Below are 22,989 nucleotides of genomic sequence, written 5' to 3' on the forward strand. Positions count from 1 at the left end.
GAAAGGGCTAAATTTCCCCTTAGAGAACAGTTTTTCTCATATCTGGCATTTTTGCTAGACAGCTACATAACATTTATGGTAAGGCTGACCCTTTATCAGCTTGGTTGATAAATCAGCTGCATCCTTCCTTGGAGAAGAGACCATGTAGGAATGTGATGTCATCCCTCGTTGAAACAACAACATCGTTTGGTAGTTGCTTTCTGAGTCTAATTCAAAATATTCACTGAGATGCAGTTAATTTTTTTTAGGAATAAGGCTCAAGTTACTTGCAATTCCCAATGCACCGTCGGGTCCTCACGGAACGCTTCTGCAGTTTCTGCTACCAGGTACCTCTGACCATCACAATAACTTTTGCATTTTCTGGATGTGACTTATTGTGAAATAAACCATCTTTGGAGTTCAGGAAGGAAATCATTAGGTGTAAGAGACCCCGACACGGTTCCTTATTGTGAGAAGAGGAACAACAACACAAGAAAGATTGTGATCCTTTCTATCGATCCTCTTGCACTTTTGAGTTCAGTAACCATGCATATGGCTCATATTTGCCGATACACGTTAAATGCCCTTTCTATAAAACAAACATTGCAATATTTACATTCTACGAATAAAGATAGCTCAGCGTGTGCACGAGAATTTGGAGCCCCCTGTTTACATTTGTGAAAAACTCAAAGCCTTTTCTTACAAAGGGAAGATCGATGAAAAAGCAATTTAAGTAAGCTGTATCAGCCTTTAGGCATTCCGGCACTACATTTCCCATGATACAATGCGACGCGGCGCATGCGACGGTTTGCGATTATACTCCACCCCGCTTCCTAACACGTGAGAAGCATCAAAAGGAAAGATCTTCCGGGGCAGAATGCTGCAGAGAATAGTGGTGAGGGCAAATGCATGGGTAGAAAGCTTTGCCGGGAGCGGGTCGCAGTTGGCAATGACTTTAGGGGGCTCTGATGGGGGATTGGAGCGGGAGATGAGCCATTGAAAAGATTTTTGGTGCGAGATATTCCCCTCCTTAAACTTATTGAAGAATTCTGGGAAATAAGTAATGGCATTAAACAATTACATATAATGTATATATATTTATATTTATATATTTATATTTATATTTTATTTGACCAAGTATTCCTGGTCATATGTTTCTGAAAACCAGAAGCAGGATATGAAATGAATTTTTACTATTCAAACCCACCCCTGCCCCCATAGTAAAATACACTGGATCGGTATACAGTAGTCATATACCAATTAACGTTGGCACGTTTTATAAAAACTGGTACATACCTTTTCCATACCTTTTCTGTAGTTTTGTTTAATCTCCTTGAAGATACTCATTTAATTCTTGCTTTTTGTGGCAGCATAGATAACATGGTGCAAGAAGGTATTTTCTGTCTTGAAATTACACATCTTCAAGTATACAATGTGATAAAGGTTGATCATTATGCAAATAGATAACAATCTTTCCTACTTTGACTACCTTTTCTTAGCTGTCACTGTACAGATGAGAATTATGGGAGTAATTTGATGTACATCTGGATCATGTCATTACTTTTACAGGCTCCTCTTTGTGATTTTATACATTCTATCATCCTTCTCAAAAATACTTTTCTACCCTTCTAGATAGTAGGCCAGAATTATTCTGGTACTTTAGAGTTACTTTGGTAAGTCAGGTGGCATGATGTTCATCGTGTTCAAGAAGGACCTCGACATTTAATGGGTTATGGGCTGAACATGGTGTGTTCACAGGTGGCTGATAAGGCCTATATGGGCACAAAATGTTCTGCCACATGTTGGGCAGGTGTGTGGGCACCATTGTCACAGAATTTGCATTTGCAGCCCTGGCTTTGCGGAGTGCTCGCTTCTCTACCGCTCTGAATGTACTTCTGGCCTCAGATGTCTGGCAGCCTTGGTGGGTCAGCATGTACCATATTGGTCGATCTTGTGCCAGGGCTTCCCAGGAGGTGATGTCGATAATGAGGGTCTTGAAGGAGACTTTCAACATATCTTTGTGATGCTTCCTTTCCCCCCCCGTGCGATCGCTTTCCTTGAGACAGCTCACCATAGAGGAGCTGTTTAGGAATGTGATGATCTAGCATCCTAACAACATGGTCTGCCCAGCATGTCTGGGCTTTCATCAGCAGGGTGGGGATTGATGGTAGGCCTGCTCTGGAGAGGACCTCAGTGGCAAGCACCTTATCCTGCCACCGGATCCTCAGGATTCTACGGAGGCAGGTCATGTGGAAGTGGTTCAATTGCCTGGCGTGTCTCCTGTATACAGTCCAAGTCTCACTGGCATGCAACAGAGTAGTTAGCACTATTGCTCAGTAGCTTTGAGCTTTGTAGCAAGGCTTATTCTACGTTGGTTCCACACGTTGGTCATTAGTCTGCCAAATGCAGAGCTTGTCTTGGTGATTCTGCAGTTGACCTCAATGTCAATTGTCACTGCACAAGAGACGGTGCTGCCAAGGTATCTAAATTAGTCCACTGCTTGTAGCTTTTGTCCCTTTACTGTGATGGTGGGCTATTGGTATTTGGCTTTCGGAGCTGTCTTCTTTATGTTGATAAGGAGACCAAAGTTGTCGCATGGTGCAAGGTGGCATACAAATTGATTTAAAACAGCACATTAAGTTTTCTATGTAAAAACAACCCAGGAACTAAATTTTTGCTTGGCTTTTTGAAGCATTTTCACTCAGGCAAGGATTTTGCTTCCCTCATTTAAAGGATGTGAATTTGTGTATGTATATACACAAAGGTAGACTGGACAGATGATAAGTTTATTTATTAACTTTTAAAGAAAGAGACCCAACTAGGAATGAGAACCAGGCTGAGATGATAGATCAAAAATGGTAGACAAATTACAATGTATTTAAGTACTCATTCTTCTTCCTAGCACCCTATACGGCTGGGATGCCACCGGCTCTCTTTGTCCCGGAAGCTGCATCAAACTCCCAGGAGTTACATTCCTCTCATCCCTATTGTAGTGGAACAGACGGTAAGTGAGTATCATTTTCTAAATATGATATAAGATGCAGGCAGAAAACTAGACTATTTGTTTTCTGTTGGTAGGTAAGTCATTGGGGGAAAGCGGAAGCGTTGAAGCATGGTGTGGACACATCAAGACAAAATTAATGGAGAATCTAATAACTTGAAAATTCTTCAGAAAGTTAAATATTATTGCAGATAGATCTGTCATTCCATTCCTTTTATATTCCTTGACAAAATGTTGAGAAATGATGAGATAAATTATTGCCTATATACTTTGCCTTCTATTATTTTCATTGTTAGGGAAAGAATAATCATGAATGAAAAATCTAGTTACCGAGATGACAGAAAATGCACTAATTCTGCTTAAGAATCCTAGATAGTTGGAAAGCTCTGTTTTGATCATTGATCCTTCTTTCAATTCCTTTATACATAGCTCTATTGATACCTTTCAGGGCTACTTAACTCTGGTTCTATGTGAATAATCTTGTTTCAATTAACCTGAGCAGTAAACAGTTTTCTTTGAGGTAGTGTCAGATTCCTCTTGCAGAATATCAGGATTCTTCTCCACTCTTGCATTTGGAGTGTACTTGTCTTGACCTTTAGTCTGTTTCAGGGCCGTGGTGAGCGAGCCTATGACATCTACTCTCGCCTTCTGAGAGAGCGCATTGTCTGTGTGATGGGACCGGTAAGTGTATGAAATATTTCCACAGTAGGCAATACGACCAGTCTGTCCAATATTTTGAGGAATTTGTTTTTTTACTGAATAATAGGTTTCTACTAGTCACAAATTAAAATATATAGGTGATGCTTGCTGAATTCTAGAAAAATGGCTTGGGAAAACTTCCTTATACCACCCAAAAAGTCTTAGGCTATTCCATAACTAGCAAATCCACAGGTCTTTTTTTTGTTGTTGTTTGTTTGTTTGTTTGCTCGTTTGTTCGTTTGTTCGTTCGTTCGTTCATTTATTAGATTTGTATGCCACCCCTCTCCTTAGACTCGGGGTGGCTCACAACAATAATAAAAACAATGTACAACAAATCTAATATTTAATTTTTTTTAAAGCTCTAAGTACTTAGATTGAACTTAATATTCATGCTATAATCCATTGCTTTGTGTGATCTTTATGCAGATTGATGACGGTATTGCAAGCCTGGTCATTGCACAACTGCTTTTCTTGCAGTCAGAAAGCAATAAGAAGCCCATTCATATGTACATAAATAGCCCAGGTGAGTTATAGTCAAAATGAGGGTGCTACAGAGGAATGCATTCTGTCCTTGCTAGCAACTCCACCTGCCTGTATCTGTTATTTTGCTCAAATACATAGGTTTGTTGTTGTTAGTTGCAAAGTCGTGTCCGACCCATTGCAACCCCATGGACAACCTTCCTCCAGGCCTTCCTGTTCTCTACCATCCTCTAGAGTCCATTTAAGCTTACACCAACTGCTTCAGTGAGTCCATCCAGGCACCTCATTCTCTGTCCTCCCCTTCTTCTTTTGCATAGGGTTAGTTGCTTTCTAACATAATGCCCTCCAGGTGTGCTTAATTACAACACTTGCTGTATCTCAGCCACCACTGATCATACTGGCTGGCATGAAGATTGAAGATTGCCAAGTTGGGCAAGGCCAATTTTTTAATTAACATTTTCCCAGGAAGGCCTGTGATTGCTGTGATGGAAACACAAACAATTGCCATCTGTTTTAATTTTTCCCTATTTCTTAAGAAGTGCTTCCCCATTATTGTCTGCTTCCAGTCTGGTGTGTTTCAGTCAAAAGAAGTGATCACTATGATCTTATGTTTCTTGTTCTGTTTTAAAGCGCAGAATTCTTGCTGCAAAAAAATGGTGAAGTTGAGTTTGGAAATTATTATTATTATTATTATTATTATTATTATTATTATTATTATTATTTAGATTTGTATGCCGCCCCTCTCCGCGAACTCAGGGCGGCTCACAACAAAAATATAAACAATCGTACAAATCCAAATAGATTCAATAAATTTAAGTATTTAAAATAGTTTTTAAAAGTACCCCACTATATTAACAAGCACACACACAAACATACCATACATAAATTGTACGTGGCCGGGGGAGATGTTTAATTTCCCCATGCCTGACGACAAAGGTGGGTTTTAAGAACTTTACGGAAGGCAGGGAGAATAGGGGCAGTTCTAATCTCCGGGGGGAGTTGGTTCCAGAGAGCCGGGGCCGCCACAGAGAAAGCTCTTCCCCTGGGGCCCGCCAACCAACATTGTTTAGTTGACGGGACCCGGAGAAGGCCCACTCTGTGGGACCTAATCGGTCGCTGGGATTCGTGCGGCAGAAGGCGGTCTCGGAGATATTCTGGTGCGATGCCATGAAGGGCTTTAAAGGTCATAACCAACACTTTGAATTGTGACCGGAAATTGATCGGCAGCCAATGCAGACTGCGGAGTGATGGTGAAACATGGGCATACCTAGGTAAGCCCATGACTGCTCTCGCAGCTGCATTCTGCACGATCTGAAGTTTCCGAACACTTTTCAAAGGTAGCCCCATGTAGAGAGCGTTACAGTAGTCGAACCTCGAGGTGATGAGGGTATGAGTGACTGTGAGCAATGAATCCCGGTCCAGATAGGGCCGCAACTGGTGCACCAGGCGAACCTGGGCAAACGCCCCCCTCGCCACAGCTGAGAGATGGTTTTCTAATGTGAGCTGTGGATCGAGGAGGACGCCCAAGTTGCGGACCCTCTCTGAGGGGGTCAATAATTCCCCCCCCCCAGGGTAATGGACGGACAGATGGAATTGTCCTTGGGAGGCAAAACCCACAGCCACTCCGTCTTATCCGGGTTGAGCTTGAGTCTGTTGACACCCATCCAGGTCCCAACAGCCTCACTTCCACCGCTTCGTTGACTGGGCATGGGGTGGAGATGTAAAGCTGGGTATCATCGGCATATTGATGATACCTCACCCCATGTCCTTGGATGATCTCACCCAGCGGTTTCATGTAGATGTTAAATAGCAAGGGGGAGAGGACCGACCCCTGAGGCACCCCACAAGGGAGAGACCTCGGAGCCGACCTCTGACCCCCCACTAACACCGACTGCGACCGGCCAGAGAGGTAGGAGGAGAACCACTGAAGTACAGTGCCTCCCACCCCCAGCCCCTCCAACCGGTGCAGAAGGATACCATGGTCGATGGTATCGAAAGCCGCTGAGAGATCGAGGAGCACCAGGACAGAGGATAAACCCCTGTCCCGGGCCCGCCAGAGATCATCCATCAACGCGACCAAAGCGGTTTCCGTGCTGTAACCGGGCCTGAAACCCGACTGCTGGGGACCTAGATAATTGGCTTCTTCCAAGGACCGCTGGAGCTGGAGTGCCACCGCCTTCTCGACAACCTTCCCCATAAAGGGAAGGTTGGAGACTGGACGATAGTTGTTAAGTACGGCTGGGTCCAGGGAGGGCTTCTTGAGGAGGGGGCGCACAAGCGCTTCTTTATAGAGTGATGGAAAAACTCCCCTCCCCAAGGAAGCGTTGGTAATCTCCTGGGCCCAGCTCCGTGTCACCTCCCTGCTGGCCGAGACCAACCAGGAGGTACACGGATCCAGTAGACAGGTGGTGGAACTCACAGCTCCAATGGCCTTGTCCACTTCATCAGGTGTCACCAGATCAAACTCCTCCCAGACAGGTGGACAAGTACGTGCCCCAGTCACCTCGACTGACTCGTTGTCAGTCGACTCTGTTTTACAATTGGAGTCGAGGTCGGCCCGGATCTGAGCGACTTTATCAGCGAAAAACGTGTTAAACTCCTCGGCACTACTCTGCAAGGGCTCCCCAACTCCCCCCTGGTTAAGAAGGGAGCGGGTCACCCTAAACAGAGCGGCCGGGCGGGATTCCGCTGATGCAATCAAGGCGGCATCGTACGTGCATCTTGCCGCCTTGAGCGCCACTTTGTAAGTCTTAATAAAAGCTCTTACAAGTGTTCGATCAGATTCAGACCTACTCTTCCTCCATCGCTTCTCTAGACGTCTCTTTTGGCATTTCAACTCCCGGAGCTCCTCGTTGAACCATGGGGCTCTACGGGGTCTAGCGCCACGGAGAGGTCGCAAAGGCGCAATCCGGTCAAGAGCCTCCGCAGCAGCCGTATTCCAGGCCTCCGCAAGAGACTCCGCCGAACTCTGGATGGGTGCCTCTGGAATAACCCCAAGCGCCGTCTGAAAGCCCTCTGGGTCCATCAGGCGTCTGGGGCGGAACATCTTCATTGGTTCCGCCTCCCTGCGGGGAAGGATTGGAGCCAGGAAGTCAAGCCGTAGTAGGAAATGGTCTGACCATGACAAAGGCAATGCTTCTAAGCCCCTTAGTCTCAGACCATTACTCAATTGCTCGGAAAGGAATACCATGTCAGGTGCATGCCCTCCCTCGTGAGTCGGACCCTGTACTACTTGAGTCAGGTCCATGGCTGTCATGGTGGCCATGAACTCCTGTGCCAACCCAGAGGTTTCGCCGAGTGACGGCAGGTTGAAGTCCCCCAGGACAATGAGTCCGGGGAACTCCACCGCCAACCCGGCTACCTCCTCGAGTAGCACAGGCAGGGCTTTTGACACGCAGCTGGGAGGCAGGTACGTGAGAAATAAGCCCACCTGAACCCCTAAGTCAGGGGTAGGGAACGTTGGCTCTTCTGTGACTTGTGGACTTCAACTCCCAGAATTCCTGAGCTAGCATGATTGGCTCAGGAATTCTGGGAGTTGAAGTCCACAAGTCATAGAAGAGCCAACGTTCCCTACCCCTGCCCTAAGTCCATGCTCAGCTTTTTGTGTAAAAGTCTTTGGTCCCCAATATTTAATAATAACTATGCCATGCCATGAACTAATCGCATTGACTGGTTTTGTAGAGGACACACAAACCATAAACTAACTTCTTTTCAGCCTGGTATTTTGTACAAGCCCAGCCATGTTTCAAGGCAAGCATGTTTTTAAAAGAAACAATCTTTCCTTACTGTGCTTTCCTTTACAAATAGCTCCTGACTTGTTTGTTTGTTTAGTGAACATTTGAAGTGAACAACGCTAAAAACACTATGGTCCTCATCATAGTCATGGTCACATGATCAAAATTTGGGCAACTAGCATATATTTAGGATGGCTACATTATATCAGGGTCAGGTAATTGCCATTTGTGACCTTTTCAGACAGCTTCTAGCGAGTAAGGTCAAAGAGAGAAGCTAGATTTACTTAACCGTGGTTATTTATTTAACAAATGTGGCAAAAATTGTGGGTGCCACTCACTTAATTAATGATCACCTTACTTAATGAAAAAACTTCCAGTCCCAGTTCTGGTTGTAAGTTAGGAATTACCTATATTCTGCTTATAGGTTTTCTTAGCTATCTTCAAAAATGCTCAGGGTTTTTTATTTTGAAAGTTTAGGCTGTTACTAAGGCTGTTCTATCTTTCATCTGAGCATCACTACAATGGAATAAACTTGGTTCTCCCTGTAGGTGGTACAGTGACATCAGGATTAGCTATTTATGACACCATGCAGTACATCCTGAACCCTATTTGCACATGGTGTGTGGGACAGGCAGCCAGCATGGGCTCTCTGCTGCTGGCTGCAGGATCACCAGGCATGCGCCATTCCCTACCCAACTCCCGCATTATGATCCATCAGCCCTCAGGTGGGACCCGGGTAAGTTTGGCCTTGCTGCTTCCAATGAGAGATGTCTGTATATCCCCACATAGTCATTGTGATTATAACCTGCATAGAGCTGGAAGGGACCTTGGCAGTCTTCCACTGCAGCTCCCTGCTAAAGCAGAGAACCTATACAATTTCAAACAAGTAATTGTCCAGTCTCTTCATAAAAACCTCCAGTGTTGGAGCACCCACGATTTCTGAAGGCAAGCTGTTGGTCCATTAGTTAATTGTCCTCACTGTTAGGAAGTTTCTCCTTAATTCCAGGTTGGTTTCCAACCATTGTTTCTTGTCCATTCCTCAGGTGTTTTGGAGCAGTGTTTCCCAGCCTTGGCAACTTGAAGATATTTGGACTTCAACTCCCAGAATTCCCCAGCCAGCAAATGCTGGCTGGGGAATTCTGGGAGTTGAAGTCCAGATATTGTCAGGTTGCCAAGGTTGGGAAACACTGCTTTGGAGAATAATTTGACACCTCCCCTCTTCTTTGTGGCAGCCCCTCAAATATTGAAATGCTGCTACCATGTCACCCCTGGTTCTTCTTTTTTTTAGACTAGCCAGACCAAAACCTCCAGCCGTTCTTCATATGGTTTAGTCTCCAGGCCTTTGATCATCTTAATTGCTCTTCTCTGAACCTTTCTAAAATGTCAACATCTTTTTTGTAGTATGGTAACCAAAACTGGTTGCAGTATTCCAGGTGTGATCTTACTAGGGTTTTATAAAACAGCACTAATACTTCATGTGATCTTGATTTAATGCCTCTGATTGAATAAATCTGATTGACTTATTCAATCCAGGATTGTATTTGGCAGCTGCTGCTGTTGTACATTGCTGGCTCCTGTTCAGGTGATCATCCACTAGGGCTCCAAGGTCCCTATCACAGTTACTCTTTTTCAGGTCGCACCTAATCTGTGCTTGTACCTTTGTTTTTTCCTGCCTAAATGTAAAGCTTTGCTTTTCCCCACATTAAAATGCATTTTGTTGCATAAGGCCCATTTTTTACGTTTGTCAAGATCTCTTTTAACCCTGAGGTTGTCTTTTGGGGTGTTGGCTATTCCTGACAGTTTAGTATCATCATGCACTGATTACGTGAACTTAGAAATAGAGGTGGGCATGTACATGAACGAGATGGTGTGCCCCCCTCTCCCATATACCTCTAGTCCTTAGTGATGCCTAAAACGTGTTAGCAGGCAACCATGCATATTTTCTGTCCCCTTCCACTTACAGGGCCAAGCTACAGACATTGCCATCCAAGCTGAGGAAATCCTCAAACTGAAGAAACAGATCAATGTCATCTATGCCAAACACACCAAGCAAAACCTGGAAGTGATTGGTAAGCAATTTCTTTTTTCTTTTTTTAAAATAGTTTATTGATTTATTAAAAAAAGAAAGAAAGGGGGAAAGGGAAAAGTATACAGAAAAAAAAGATACAAAAAACATATATCAGAATAACATGAGGAGCTATACATGTTAAGATAGGATAGTAAACTATACATAATAAAGTAGCATTTCTATTCAGAGTCAAGATTATACAAATAGAGCAACATAACTTCAAATGAAGTACATATACGAGTTCAAAAATGGGTTAGCTTATTTATTAATTTAATTTAATATAATTTAATATAATTTAATATAATTTATTTATTAGATTTGTATGCCGCCCCTCTCCATAGACTTGGATTAGGGGATGAAGAGGGTGATATATGAGAAAGTGAAGTTTAGTTAGGGGAGAAAGAGGAGAAGGGAAGACCTGCGAGATAGCAGGCGATTTTGACTTGATGACTTTTAAGTTGTGATGTATGGTGGGTGTATATGATAAAAAGTAAAGAGTAGGATTGTAAGTGTTTACAGGTAGATACAGTTGATTAGTAATAATGAATCAATGTCAATAGGATTGAGTTCAGACAGTCTATGAAACTAATGTCTATTTAGTAATTTAGATTGTATGTGAACGGTATTAAATTTTTTAATTACAGCGTGGTCTATTGTGAAATGGAAACGTGCGTTTGAATAATTTATTTTGTCTTATTGGTAGTTGCTTCATATTTTTTTGTTGGATAGCCATCGGTACCACTTCTCCTGAGCCTTGTAGAACTCTGAATCATTTTTGTTTTGTAGTTCCATCGTCATTTTGGATAGTTCAGCACAGTCCATAATTTTTGTGATAATATTTATAATAGTAGGGATATTTTCCCATTTCCAATGTTGGGCATAGGTAATTCTAGCAGATTGGTAAGCACTTTCATTCCCCTGAAGTTGAACCAGCAGTCAACACTGCAAGAAGGGCTGGGGAAGAGCCAGACCTATGTCTTCATTAGGAGCCGTTGCAAGTGCAGTAGCTAAGTATAGGAAGGCCAAGCTCCTGCCCAGATTGTTTCCCATTTTTAAAAGTCAACATTTTTAGATTGCAGTGTGATAAGGGAGGAGCTCTTCATTACACCCCATTCCATCTGTCTTTTGCTTGGCAGTAGATGAATTTCATGGTTTTCTGCGACTAACAAAGTTCTTCCTTCCCTTCTTTCAGGAATTTCTCTCTCATTCTAAAGCTGCCCTAGTTTATGTACTTGAAGTCTTGCATGGGAGTAAATAGTGAATGTACTTCTGAGTTAATGATTATCTGTATTTAATCAAGATCATGTTAAAATGTGTTACCTTTACAGAGGCTGTAATGGAGAGAGATCGTTACATGAGCCCTGTGGAAGCCCAGGAATTTGGCATCTTGGACAAGGTGCTTGTCCACCCTCCCCACGATGGTGAAGATGAACCAGAGCTGGTACAGAAAGAGACTCCGCCTGTGCCTGCTGCTTCTCCTTCCTCGGCTGAGCCCTGAGGGATCTGTAGCCTTGTTTAGATTTGATGCGTTGTGGCATCGTGGATTATAACAGTGAAGTGGAAATGGGGCTGGTTGGTCAGACTCATTACAATTGCCAGGGAATGTCTATCTGACTAGCTCTTCTCTTAAGGAATGCTCCAAAGAAGCCACTCAGCAATGTTTGTAAAATCCAGTCCCTTGACCCTTTCACACTGGGATCCAGTTGTTATTCTGTGTTTTCTTTCCTAATTCATGATATTCTTTAAATAGAATTAAATTAAACCTTGACTTGTATGGTGTGGATCTTCTTTATTTCTAAAAGGGTTCTATAGAATGCAAAAGCCTATCCTGAACATCCCAAACCCCATTTCTAGGTGTGATTAGCCAGTTTAAAAATACAACTTGTAGACTAAAACTATACAGGTCATAAGTTGCAAAAAAAACCCAGTTTCTACACATATTTTTCCCATTACCTTAATTACATTCATTAATTGCTCTCTAACTATTGTGCAGCTACACTTTCTTGATCTGGAATATGTCTCAATAGTTGTCCACTTTTACCAAATTCTGGCTCCAGTTGCAGCTGGAAAACTGTTACCTGTTTTACAACCCTCTTATCAGAGGCCTCATATAAAATATTTTCCTATAGCTACAAGTAAGGCTTTTATGAAGCAGTGTGTGTTTTGTTAGACCCTGTGAAGGGATTCTTGTTACTTATATAAGAATGTGGGGGAGGGGGGGTCATGTAGGTGCTCATAGAAAAAGTAAAAATGAAATACAAAGGACAGTGAATGCAAAAAACCAGGATTGTTAGTTTTTTCTTTATTCCCATGGCATCAACCACAGAGCTTCTGTCTTGGCATACTTGTCATTCCTGAGTGATCACTGACAAATAGTTCTATTTATTTGAGCTTGCATGGTCATACAGCACATACCTTAAGAGTAAGCAGTTGCTCCTCCTAAGCTGTTGTGAAAGAAAATCATTTCGTTGGAAATGATAAAAGTAAGTTGGGCAATAAACTGCTAGAACTCTAATGTTGGGTTATATGTACAGAGTTTTTATTCAGTACTAAGCAACAAGGTAAATTGTTTGGTTTCTGGTTGATATATTGTAGAAACTGCTAGTTATTGCTATCAGTTGGCTATGAATCAAAGTTTAACAAGATAATATGAACAAGGTTCTAGATGAATATTTGTCTTTGGATATATTACACCAAGCAGTTGCAAAAGATGTCTCCAGCAATTTCCTGGTTGAACCTACTTGGTCTTTTCTCTGGAGGGTTATCCAAGGGAAGTTTAAAGCTTTTCCAATCTTTGGCTAATGAATGTTCTTGAAACATGGCCAATATTTTTAGTCCATTGATATCAGGTAGTTAAGAAAAGCTGGATCTCAACAATTCATGCTGCAAATTGGGAAGTTTTAATTTGAACCAAGCCAGCCGCCCCCCTATGGGAGTGGAATGAACCTCTTTGGTAAGGGGATCCTCTACCCCTGGGGTTTCTGCCAGCTTGAGAGAGAAAACGAGGGGAATACTAACCTGAGTTTCTCTGGAAAGCGAACCCTTGATCCTGTTGACAGTGCTGCAAATTGGGAAGTTTTAAGTTCTCATGTTATGGATTTTGGTATCTCAGGTTTATTTATATCTCATCTTTATTATTTAGAGCAGCGTTTCCCAACCTTGACAACTTGAAGATATCTGGACTTCAACTCCCAGAAGTCCCCAGCCAGCATTCGCTGCTGGGGAATTCTGGGAGTTGAAGTCCAAATATCTTCAAGTTGCCAAGGTTGGGAAACTGATTTAGAGGGAATGACTGTCCCAAAGTCATCTAGTTGGCTTTAGCATATGCATCAAGACAAATTCCTTGTGTGTCCAATCACACTTAGCCAATAAAATAATTCTATTCTATAACTCACAGCTCATCCTGTGAACCTGGGCCTTCCTGGTCTTAATCTCTTGCATTGTGGTTGTAAATGAAACATTTCTTAAGTTAATTTTGCCTCATTTTATGACTTTATGGGCCACTGTTGCTAAATGAATTCTGCAGTTGTTAAATTAAATTAAACATGGGTAAGTGAATTTGGCTTCTCCATTGATTTTGCTTGTAAGAAGGTCACAAAAAGTAATCATTTGACCCCAGATACTGCAGCCTTCATAAATATGAGTCAGTTGCCAAGCATCTGAATGTGTATCCCATGACTATGAGGATATTGCAACAGTTGTGTGAAAAACAATCATACTTTTTTTCAGTGTCATTGTAACTGAATGACTTATAAATCAGGTTCTACCTATAAAGTTCTACCTGTAAAGTACTTTACTGCAAAGTACTGTAAAGTAGTTTATTATCGGATTTATTTCGCTGTTAAAAAAAAAGACGTTTTTTAAAATAAATGGCATCTGGTCGTTTAAAAACATGCCCATGTATTCCCATCTCATGCCGTTCCAAGTTTTAAAGCAGCTACTGCTCTCTTGACTCTATCTTCCAAGTCATTTCCTTGGCAGATCCGATCTTTTAAGCTCAAGGGTTCCTCAGTCATTATTTTGGTTTTCTTGCGGGAGAACAGAAGCAGTTCACTGTTTTTCACGGTTTATAGACGTCAAATCAGATTATCTCGCAAAACGATGTTGTGGAACTACACTTCCCAGCATGCTCTCAAAGCAGAATCCCTCCCGAATCCGGATTTTATCCAATAGCGAAGGGCGCGGCCGAAGGGCGGGGAATTTAGAAAAGGCGTTCCAAGGAAATTCAATTACAGCTGGCGAGTCTCAACTAGGGGACGGCGTGGTGAGCTTTTTTGACAAACCGGTATTGGGGGAAACTCTAAAGCAAGGTGTCCAACCTTGGCAACTTTAAGACTTGTGAATTTCAACTCCTAGAGTTCTTCAGCCAGCTTTGCTCTAAAGAGTTACATTGGGTTAAAATATCACACTTTGCCGAAATTATACGGCTAATTTCTATAGCGATTTCTACGGATTTATTGTTTTAATTATAGTTTTCTTTGGACGATTTATAAATACTAACTAGGCTATTTGAAAAGCCAGGTTTATGAGGGATGGGTCTAGAATCTACATCCTTCAGCTTTTTGTTCTAGTATTTATGTGTGTGGTGTGTGTGTGTTTGTGAGAGAGAGAGATTGTTTTAACTCACTGAATGATTGTGACTGTTATCACAAATGTGGATTGTGGCTACTAAAATATAGCTAGCTTGTTATTGTTATGGCAAACCTAGTCAATTGTGTTTTTATAAACTATAGCTAAAATTGGTTTAATATCAACAAGGTTCAGTTGGCTTTAAAGATGTGCATGTGCAAGATTTATAAAAAGTGAATGGTTTCTCCCTCAAATTTTGGCCTGCATGTTTTCTAGTTAAGCCTTTTCATGCACAAATCAGAAGAAATACCAAAAGAAAGAAAGAAAAATACAACTTTCAAAATTTTTGGCTACTGCATTCCAATGTATAATGTCATTTTCATATTTTTTGGGATGAAGAGAAGCACTCATCATATTTTGATTAATATTTGTTCTCCCAAATTAATAAAATTACTGGAAAAGATGGCAATCGTGTTTCAATCTGATGCAAAGAGAATGATCAAATAAAGACTCTGAGGAAGATCTGGATATAAGTCTTTTACTACTTATATTTTTTTCCTGTCCTTTTAAGAGTTGAGATGTAAATACATTAAATAACATCAACATATAGTGATCAATATGCATGCTGCCATGCAACAGTATATTATACCTTCAAAGGAGACCATTCACTAAATACAGTAATCTAAATTGTATAAACTATAAATATAACCAATATGCTTGCTATGACATATGGTTATCTGTTCAGTGAAGACGAGTCTCCCTTGAATGTCATCTGGATTATTGCATAAACTTTGGTGCTATTTAATGTGCTTACAGCCCAACTTATAAAGAAATTGAGCACAAATAAATAAAAAGTAATTTAAGGGATTGAGCATCCTTGTTTGGAGTTGCCAGCCATCTTGTATCTTCTTGCAGACTAAAGTCAAGTCCTCTTGGAGGGTAGCTTCATATCTGGGAAGTTCATGCATACTCCATAGCGTGTTTTTTTTTTAAAGCAACATTAGGAAGTAATCCACCATTTTCCTCTTATGGTATTTTTTGGCTTCTGCGTCCTGGGATTTCCTGTAGTCTCCCAATCAATTACTCACCCAATTTAACCTTACTCAGCCCTTCAGTATCAGCCCAGGTCAGGTGTGGGAGTATGAACTTGTTTCTATTTGTCACTATCATTGTTTAACTGCGGACCAGTATGTCAAAGGTTCTGATCACGGCAGAGTAGAATGGAACAATGCAATGAGACCTGGTAAAGCCACACACCAGCTATAGTATTAATTACAAAAATATGATAAATTCAAGTTGTTATTGTGTTGAAGAGGTTTGATAATTATTATTTGCTAATCTAAGCATGCTGCAAAGGAATGCATAATGTCTTGGTGTTTTTTTTTTAAGGTATCTGAATAAATGCTAAAGAGAAAATGGAACCTTTAAGCATCCCAGCCACACCAAGAGCAGAGCTGTTAGCAGGTTACTGTCTAATCCTAATTGGAAAGGCATTTTAGGAGCAAATATTTATTAAAGTTTAGTTCTCCATCAATGTTTACTAATTTGGTCAATTTCATTTCATAGTTTCTTAGGGAAGTCAAGAGCTATGCATGCGCTCTGTTCTTAGAATAATGAGATTATTCATTGTGTACTGAACTTCTAAAGGGGTAGTTCTGTTAATATGCTGTTGTAGAAATATGTACCACAGATTCACACCTAATATAATCATTCTATTTATGGGCGTTTGACTGAGTACAGTATGATATTTAAATCAGCTGTTGAGGTTAGTTAACAATGGCTTAGATGAGCATGTTGTATGAACCCAAACATAATTTGTTTATTTGATAAGTCAGGGCTGAATGCAATGTATGAATCCAGTTGTTAAATACCCCAAAGACAAATCTTGTAAGACTTATTGCCTGAATTGAGGTTTGAGTGTCTATCATCCTTGTCTGACATCTGCTACTACCGAGTTGGCTCTTGGGCTTGTTCCTTTATAGTTACCAACTCTTCTTGCAGTTGTTCATTCAACAGCCCTTTGGTTTGCACTCAGCACTTGATTAATTTCATAAATCCATCTATATAATTTTCCTAAAAGCAATATAAAAGTGATTTGTTGTTACCTTTTTAAGAGGATATTTTTCAACTGCCCATCTTAACTTTTTAGCTACTCTAAGTTTTTTAGTGGACTTCCATGCAACAGCTAATTAAATGCCTAGCGTATTTTGGATGGGGAATCCCTAACATTTGTTAGTCCTGCTATCTGCTGTGCTATATGCATGAGTGGATGGCTTGCATTCAGATCTGCTGTTGGTTGCATATTAGTGGTGGAACACAAATGTGGGGAATAAAATTAGTGAGTCTTGGTCTGAGCAAGTTGCCTGGACATGGCTTCCCCCTACTTTAATCATTAGAAAACATTTCCTTTCTTAGCACTAACAAAATTTTATGATTAGTACCCAACTATGATAATGTTTTTTTTATGAGATTATTAATTTCAATTGGAATCTGGATGGGTGGGCATTGGATTTGGTATTGTGTACTGTACTGTTTTTTTTTTATTATTGTTGTGAGCCGCCCCGAGTTTGCGGAGAGGGGCGGCATATAAATCCAATAAACCTAACCTAAACCTAAACTGGCTTTCAATATTCTTGGGCTCCCCTTTCTTCTTAATGGTCATAACCCCATTCAATCCTTTTGTATTTTATTTGTCCTTTTCCTTGTAGATGAACAGTGCTTCATGAGCAAGTATATATCTGAACTGGGTTTTTCAACAGCTGAATCTGCATTCAGTCCAGCCCACTTCACTGACTCTTTGGAGCTACAGGGAAACTTTCATGAGTTAGCTAATATGGTCTGCTGGAGTGATAATGTGGATAACTGTATTTCCTACCTCAATAAGGTATGCATGTTTTGGCCAGAGAAGAGTATGTATGAAAAGGCACCAGGTTTTCTGAATATTTGTCCTTCCACTGCCTTTCCTGCTGTTCATTTGATTATGATAAGTTCCATAAATATCAACAGCCAAAGCTTAACTATTCATATTTATTTATTAGAGTTGGAAGGGACCTTGCAGGTCGTCTAGTCCAACCCCGCGCAAGCAGGAGTTCCTAAACTATTTGCGACAGGTGGCAGCCCAATCTCCCCTTGAAGGTCGCAAGTGTTGGGGTTCTCACAACCTCCGCTGGCAACCTGTTGCACTGGTTGATTGTTCTCACCATCAGAAAGTTTTTCCTCACTTCCAGGTTGAATATCTCCTTGGTCAGCTTCTGTCCATTATTGTTTGTTTAGCTTTCTGGTGCCTTGGAAAAAAGTCTGACTCCCTTCTCTCTGTGGCATCCCCTAAAGTATTGGAACATTGCTATCATGTCACCCCTGGTCCTTCTTTTTGCCAGACTGGCCAAGCTCAGTTCCTGCAACCACTCTTAGTGTGTTTTATTTTCCAGACCCTTTATCATCCTGGTTGCTCTCTTCTGCACTTTCTCTAGAATTTCAATGTCTTTTTTGTAGTGTGGTGACCAAAACTGGATGTAGTACTATAGGTGTGGTCTGGCCAAGGCTTTATAGAGTGGTACTAGTACCTCTTTGGCCCTTGATATGTTATATGTGTTTAGAGAGTTTTTAGATACCTCCAACATTTTGCTAGTCACTGTTTTCATTGGAGACAACTTTGAATAATGTCAGTAAAAATTATTACAAACTTGAAAAAACTGAAAGCATAAAAAGAAAATGTAAAAGTTGCAGAAATGACAAAGCAAAAGCATTTTCCTATGGGAAAGATTCTTTATAATTTAAAACGTTATTTCAAATTTATCTTGCCCTTTAATCTATTTGTAGCTTTCCAACATTAGAATTTCAATCACCCCTTTGCTGTTTATTTTTTTTACAATGCTTAAACTTGTAGTTAAAACTTCTTCCCCAAAAGATTGAAAGAAACTCACCTGGTACTATAAAACCTGTCAGTCCAAAGGTTCATAATAGCTGAAAAGCAATTAACAAGGAATTTGTAAAAGTGATTAGAAAGAATGTATGTATGTATGTATGTATGTATGTATGTATGTATGTAAGTAAATAAACAAACAAACAAACAAATAATACCCAGAGCCCAGAAGAGGGGGGGGGAACCCAAAATTTTGCTACCTGTTCTGCGTACCTGACCATTCCCATAGGAGCCCATCACTGATTAAAGCCATTTGGTAGTCTAGCACAGTGGTCCCCAACGTTTTTTCCACCAGGGACCAGTTTCAGCAAGACAATTTTTCTATGGCCCAGTGGGGGCGGAAAGGGGCGTGGTTGGGGGCGGGATTAAGCATGGTGGTGCTGGTCCTCCCCACCCCTCTTTCCCGCCATCGTCCTGTGGCCGGCAGAACCTGCCTCCCAAGCCCTCTTGCCCAGCGGGAGCTAAGTGCTGGAGAGAGGGGGTCAGGCTGACCCTCCTGCCTCCCCCCAGCCAAAAACGCAAAAGCGCCCCGCGGCAGAAGCCAAAAGAGGCTTGAGCCTCTCGGTCCTTCCCGCCCCTCTGTCCCATCCATCGTCCTGTGGCCGGCAGAACCTGCCTCCCGAGGCCTCTTGCCCGGCGGGAGGCGAAGCGCTGGAGGGAGGGGGTGGCGGCATGAGGGCCGGCAGCTGCTGACTCCACGGACCGGTGCAACATGCCCCGCGGCCTGGTACTGGTCCGCGGCCCGGTGGTTGGGGACCCCTGGTCTAGCATAAGTCTCCTGATCTTTGTTGTATAACCTTACCAAAGAGAGAAAGGCCTTTTTTAAAATAGTTGCTGCCTCATTTTGGGGGGAAATGCATTTATATTTTGGAATTGTAAACAGCTGCTATGAAGTGTCCTTAAAGCCATATGTTAGTCTAACATTGGCCTCTTGATCTGTGTTTCATAACCTCATTCTGAGGAAAAAGGCATTTAGGTTTCGGAATTGTAGACAGGTTCTAAATTTGTATCTCTAGGAATTCTAATCATTTGCTGAGATATTTTTAAAATATTTTTTTAATATAACTTTTGGCAAAAAGTTAATTTCTAAGTGATTGTACGGGCTTGCTAACAGAAAAGCTACACTGAACCATCTACCTGTAAACAGATCTGATGGTGAGGAATTTCACTCAATTACACTCAAATTTCGAGTATTTGTAATTTTGGTATTTTGATAATGCTGAGAACAAATCCAGATCTGGTCAATGTTTTAAAAGTCTCATAGTAAGCCGATCCTTTAGAATTGTTCTGGTGCTTGGAAAAGGATTGCTTAAAAACAATGAGTAACTTGATCAAGGAGCAGCTACAAAAACTGAGCAGCTAGCTGAAAAATAATGAGAGGAAAATGAATGGAGCTGAGTGGGCCTTTTGTGCCTTTATTAACCCTTCAGGAGCTCTGACATTCTGTGGGATGAATTAGGCTTTTTTATGATGTGAGAAAAACAAATTTAATTGGTGGACTTGGCCTGGGTGGCTAATACATTCACGTTCCATGAACTTGGAAGCAGAAAGGGTCGGTTGACCTAAAATAAGTGCTTTGCAGTTTCCTTGTGCTTGGACATGAGCATATCCTAGAGTGGGGTGTCCTGCAATTATAATTTAAAGGAGAAGAAAATCTATTTCTAGTAAGACCTTAAAAGTGACATTGTCAGATGTTGTTTACAACTTACCACACATAATAATAATAATAATAATAATAATAACAACAATAACAATAAAAACAATATTATAGTAGAACAAATCTAATATTAAAAAACATATAAAACCCTATCATTATTTAAAAAACCAAACAACTCATTCATACCAAATATAAAACAAAGTATAAAAGAGTCTGGGGGAAAGGTGTCTCAACTCCCCATGCCTGGCGGTATAAGTGAGTCTTGAGTAGTTTACGAAAGACAGGGAGGGTGGGGGCAATTCTAATCTCTGGGGGGAGTTGATTCCAGAGGGCCGGGGCTGCCACAGAGAAGGCTCTTCCCTGGGGTCCGCCAAACAACATTGTTTAGTCAACGGGACCCGGAGAATGCCAACTCTGTGGGACCTTATCGGTCGCTGGGATTCGTGCGGTAGCAGGCGGTTCCAGAGGTACTCTGGTACCTTCTCTCTTTCTCTTCTCTCTCCGTCTTTCTTGTCTGGCCTATATGTTGAGGCCTTAAAACTTTGAGGCTGCTGTGCCTAATAGAATTCTTATAACACACTTGTGTATCATATAAAGCAAGGGGTGTCAAGCTCATGTCGTCATGGCAGCATCACGTGACAAATTGGGACTCCCCTCCCCCTTCGCTAAACTGGGTGTGGGCATGACCAGTGCCTGACACTCCGGCCCACGGGTTGGGAGTTTAACAGCCCTGGCATAAATATACCATCCTGTTTCTCTTATGTATTCTTATGCTTGTTGTTTATTAAGAATGACAAGCATGCTTTGAAATTTTTTGGGAGTCCTGATTGCACAGTGGTTGGAAGTATTACAGGCTGACTCTGCCCATAGCCTGGAGTTCAATTCTCACTGGTTCAAGATTCATTCAGCCTTCCCTCCTTCTGGGGTTAGTAAAATGAGGACCCAGATTGTTGGGGGCAATATGTTGGCTCTGTAAACTGCTTAGAAAGGGTTGTAAAGCACTCTGAAGCAGTATATAAGTCTAGGTACTATTCGGAATGGGACGTTTTGCCTCCTACCCTTGGCTGCACTTATTTCACCTGCAGAGTTCGGCCTCTGGCCATTCACTACTAAATTTTCTCCTCAGCAGACTTGCCCCTAGCTGTTTGCCCTGGACAATGAGCCACGAACCTTCCGTCCCACACTCTTGGACACAGCAGATTCACAAAAGGAGGGGTTCTTCCTGGGTTTTTTGTCTCCTGGGATAGTTATCTGCCATCCGATTGGCTAGCTGCCAAGGCAGCCAAAAGCTACTATGCCATTGATCACACACGGGCGGAGGGGGCACTTTGGGGTTGGGCGAAGGGCTGCAGCCAAATGGCTTTAGAAAGTTGAGACTCCTAGTATTGTTAGGAGAAAGAACAAATGCTTTGTTAGTAGAAGGAACGGGAGGGGGTGGAAACTTCCCTGTACATGAGCATGCCTCCCTGATCCAAAGGAGTTTTTGTTGAGAAAAAGGAAGGAAGGAAGGAAGGAAGGGTTGGAAGAGAGAATCGATCGCATGGTAGCTTTTGGCTGCCTTGGCAGCTAGCCAATTAGCTGGTATATAGTACAGTAATCCTGTTTTTCGCGGGGGATGCGTTCCAAGACCACCCATGAAAAATGAATTTCTGTGAAGTAGAGGAAAGATAGTTTTTTATGTATTTAACGAGTATTTGGACTTTTACAACCCACCCTTTGCATTAAACAGTCATTCTATAATGTTTCCCAGCTGGAACTACGTGTGATATCCTACCAGTTTCTTTAATAGAGTACAGTAGTACTGTAGAAGAATTTTATGAATTTTTAATGGATTTAAAATTTTCAATGGATTTACGCCCTCTTTGAAAACCCGTGAAGTAGCGAATCTGCAAAAGATGAACTGTGAAGTAGTGAGGGATTATTGTATAACTGTCCCAGGAGCAAAACTCCCAGGTGGAACCCTCCTTCTGTGAATCCACCGTACCCATTGGTATGGGACGGAAGGTCGGTGGCCCATTGCCCAGGGAAAACAGCTAGGGATGTGTCAGCTGAGGAGAAACTTTAACAGTGAATGGCCACTAGAGGTGGAACTTTGGAGGCAAAATAGGCGCAGCCAAGGGTAGGAGGCAAAAAGTCCTAAACCTGTGCTACTGCTGGTGCTATTGCTATTACCTCTGCTATGTTTCAACTGTACTTTTGCCTAGGAATTGGTAGCACTGGGGTTCCCTGCCCTATATAAGGATGATGGTTCTGGAGATGGTATTGAGCACGGCTTTGACCTCCTGGAATTAGTTAATGGGGCTTGCAGACTGCTGAATCTTTACCAAAGTGCATCAGACAAGCTGGGTGACATGGAAGCAGAGAAGATGCGGCGGAATGAAGAGCTGGATTATCTGAGGGAACAGCAGGGTAAACTCAAGGTCAGAACTTCTAGATTCTGTAATGCGTGTGGCCCAATGGTGAAATCCAAATTTTTAAATTACTGGTTCTATGGGTGTGACTTGGGTTGGGTTGGTGGGCATGGCAGGGGAAGGATACTACAAAATCCCCATTCCCACCCCACTCTGGGGTCAGCCAGAAGTGGTATTTGCCAATTCTCTGAACTGTTCAAAATTTCCACTACACGTTATCCAAAACCTGTCAGAAACTGCTGTATTTCACCTGTGTATTAGTTAATATCAGTGAGTAACAGAAGATGCTTTTGTATCCAAACATTTAAAAAAAAAAAAACAGCAACCCAAACCAATGGTATTGAAGCAAACTCTTCCAAGATAATTTATGCACAATTATTTTGGAATGAACAGGAATTCATGCTGCAGAGTTCATCCTTTCATCTTTGTCCTGCTAACGGGGACAATCACGGAGTATTCTCCAATTTTT

At 41.8% G+C, this 22,989-nt stretch overlaps 2 protein-coding genes across 8 annotated transcripts in view; both read left to right on the plus strand.

Annotated features, from left to right (window-relative positions):
* The first annotated feature begins 263 nt into the window (after nt 1-263).
* CLPP (caseinolytic mitochondrial matrix peptidase proteolytic subunit) lies at nt 264-11,735 on the plus strand. Of its 2 annotated transcripts, none has more exons than XM_070741523.1 (7): nt 264-326; nt 2,882-2,983; nt 3,590-3,661; nt 4,106-4,202; nt 8,442-8,629; nt 9,857-9,962; nt 11,290-11,735. In XM_070741523.1, exons 1-7 carry the CDS (start codon nt 279-281, stop codon nt 11,457-11,459), a joined length of 783 nt encoding a protein of 260 aa, XP_070597624.1. In that variant the 5' UTR covers nt 264-278; the 3' UTR covers nt 11,460-11,735. The 2 variants fall into 2 exon arrangements, with proteins under 2 accessions (XP_070597624.1, XP_070597625.1); XM_070741524.1 differs by lacking the exon at nt 264-326 and adding an exon at nt 780-874.
* Nucleotides 11,736-12,400: 665 nt separating this feature from the next.
* LOC139161866 (afadin- and alpha-actinin-binding protein-like) overlaps nt 12,401-22,989 on the plus strand; it is a 35,726-nt gene continuing 25,137 nt past the window's right edge. For 2 of the 6 annotated variants that reach the window (XM_070741525.1, XM_070741529.1), the window contains exons 1-4: nt 14,155-14,225; nt 15,920-15,994; nt 17,239-17,414; nt 22,314-22,529. In XM_070741525.1, coding sequence (XP_070597626.1) covers nt 15,946-15,994; nt 17,239-17,414; nt 22,314-22,529 — 441 coding nt within the window. In that variant the 5' untranslated portion in view covers nt 14,155-14,225; nt 15,920-15,945. Of the gene's footprint in view, nt 12,445-14,154; nt 14,272-15,919; nt 15,995-17,238; nt 17,415-22,313; nt 22,530-22,989 lie in introns of those variants that run through there. The other 4 variants (XM_070741526.1, XM_070741530.1, XM_070741528.1 and 1 more) reach the window with 3 other exon arrangements.

The sequence above is a fragment of the Erythrolamprus reginae genome, chromosome 2 (genome assembly GCF_031021105.1).
Source record: "Erythrolamprus reginae isolate rEryReg1 chromosome 2, rEryReg1.hap1, whole genome shotgun sequence".
Lineage (NCBI taxonomy): Eukaryota > Metazoa > Chordata > Lepidosauria > Squamata > Dipsadidae > Erythrolamprus > Erythrolamprus reginae.

Coding starts and splice junctions, on each gene's coding strand:
- CLPP (XM_070741523.1), top strand. CDS start 279: ATGCACCGTCGGGTCCTCACGGAACGCTTCTGCAGTTTCTGCTACCAG. Junction 327..2,881: donor TCTGCAGTTTCTGCTACCAG/GTACCTCTGACC, acceptor TCTTCTTCCTAG/CACCCTATACGGCTGGGATG. Junction 2,984..3,589: donor CTATTGTAGTGGAACAGACG/GTAAGTGAGTAT, acceptor AGTCTGTTTCAG/GGCCGTGGTGAGCGAGCCTA.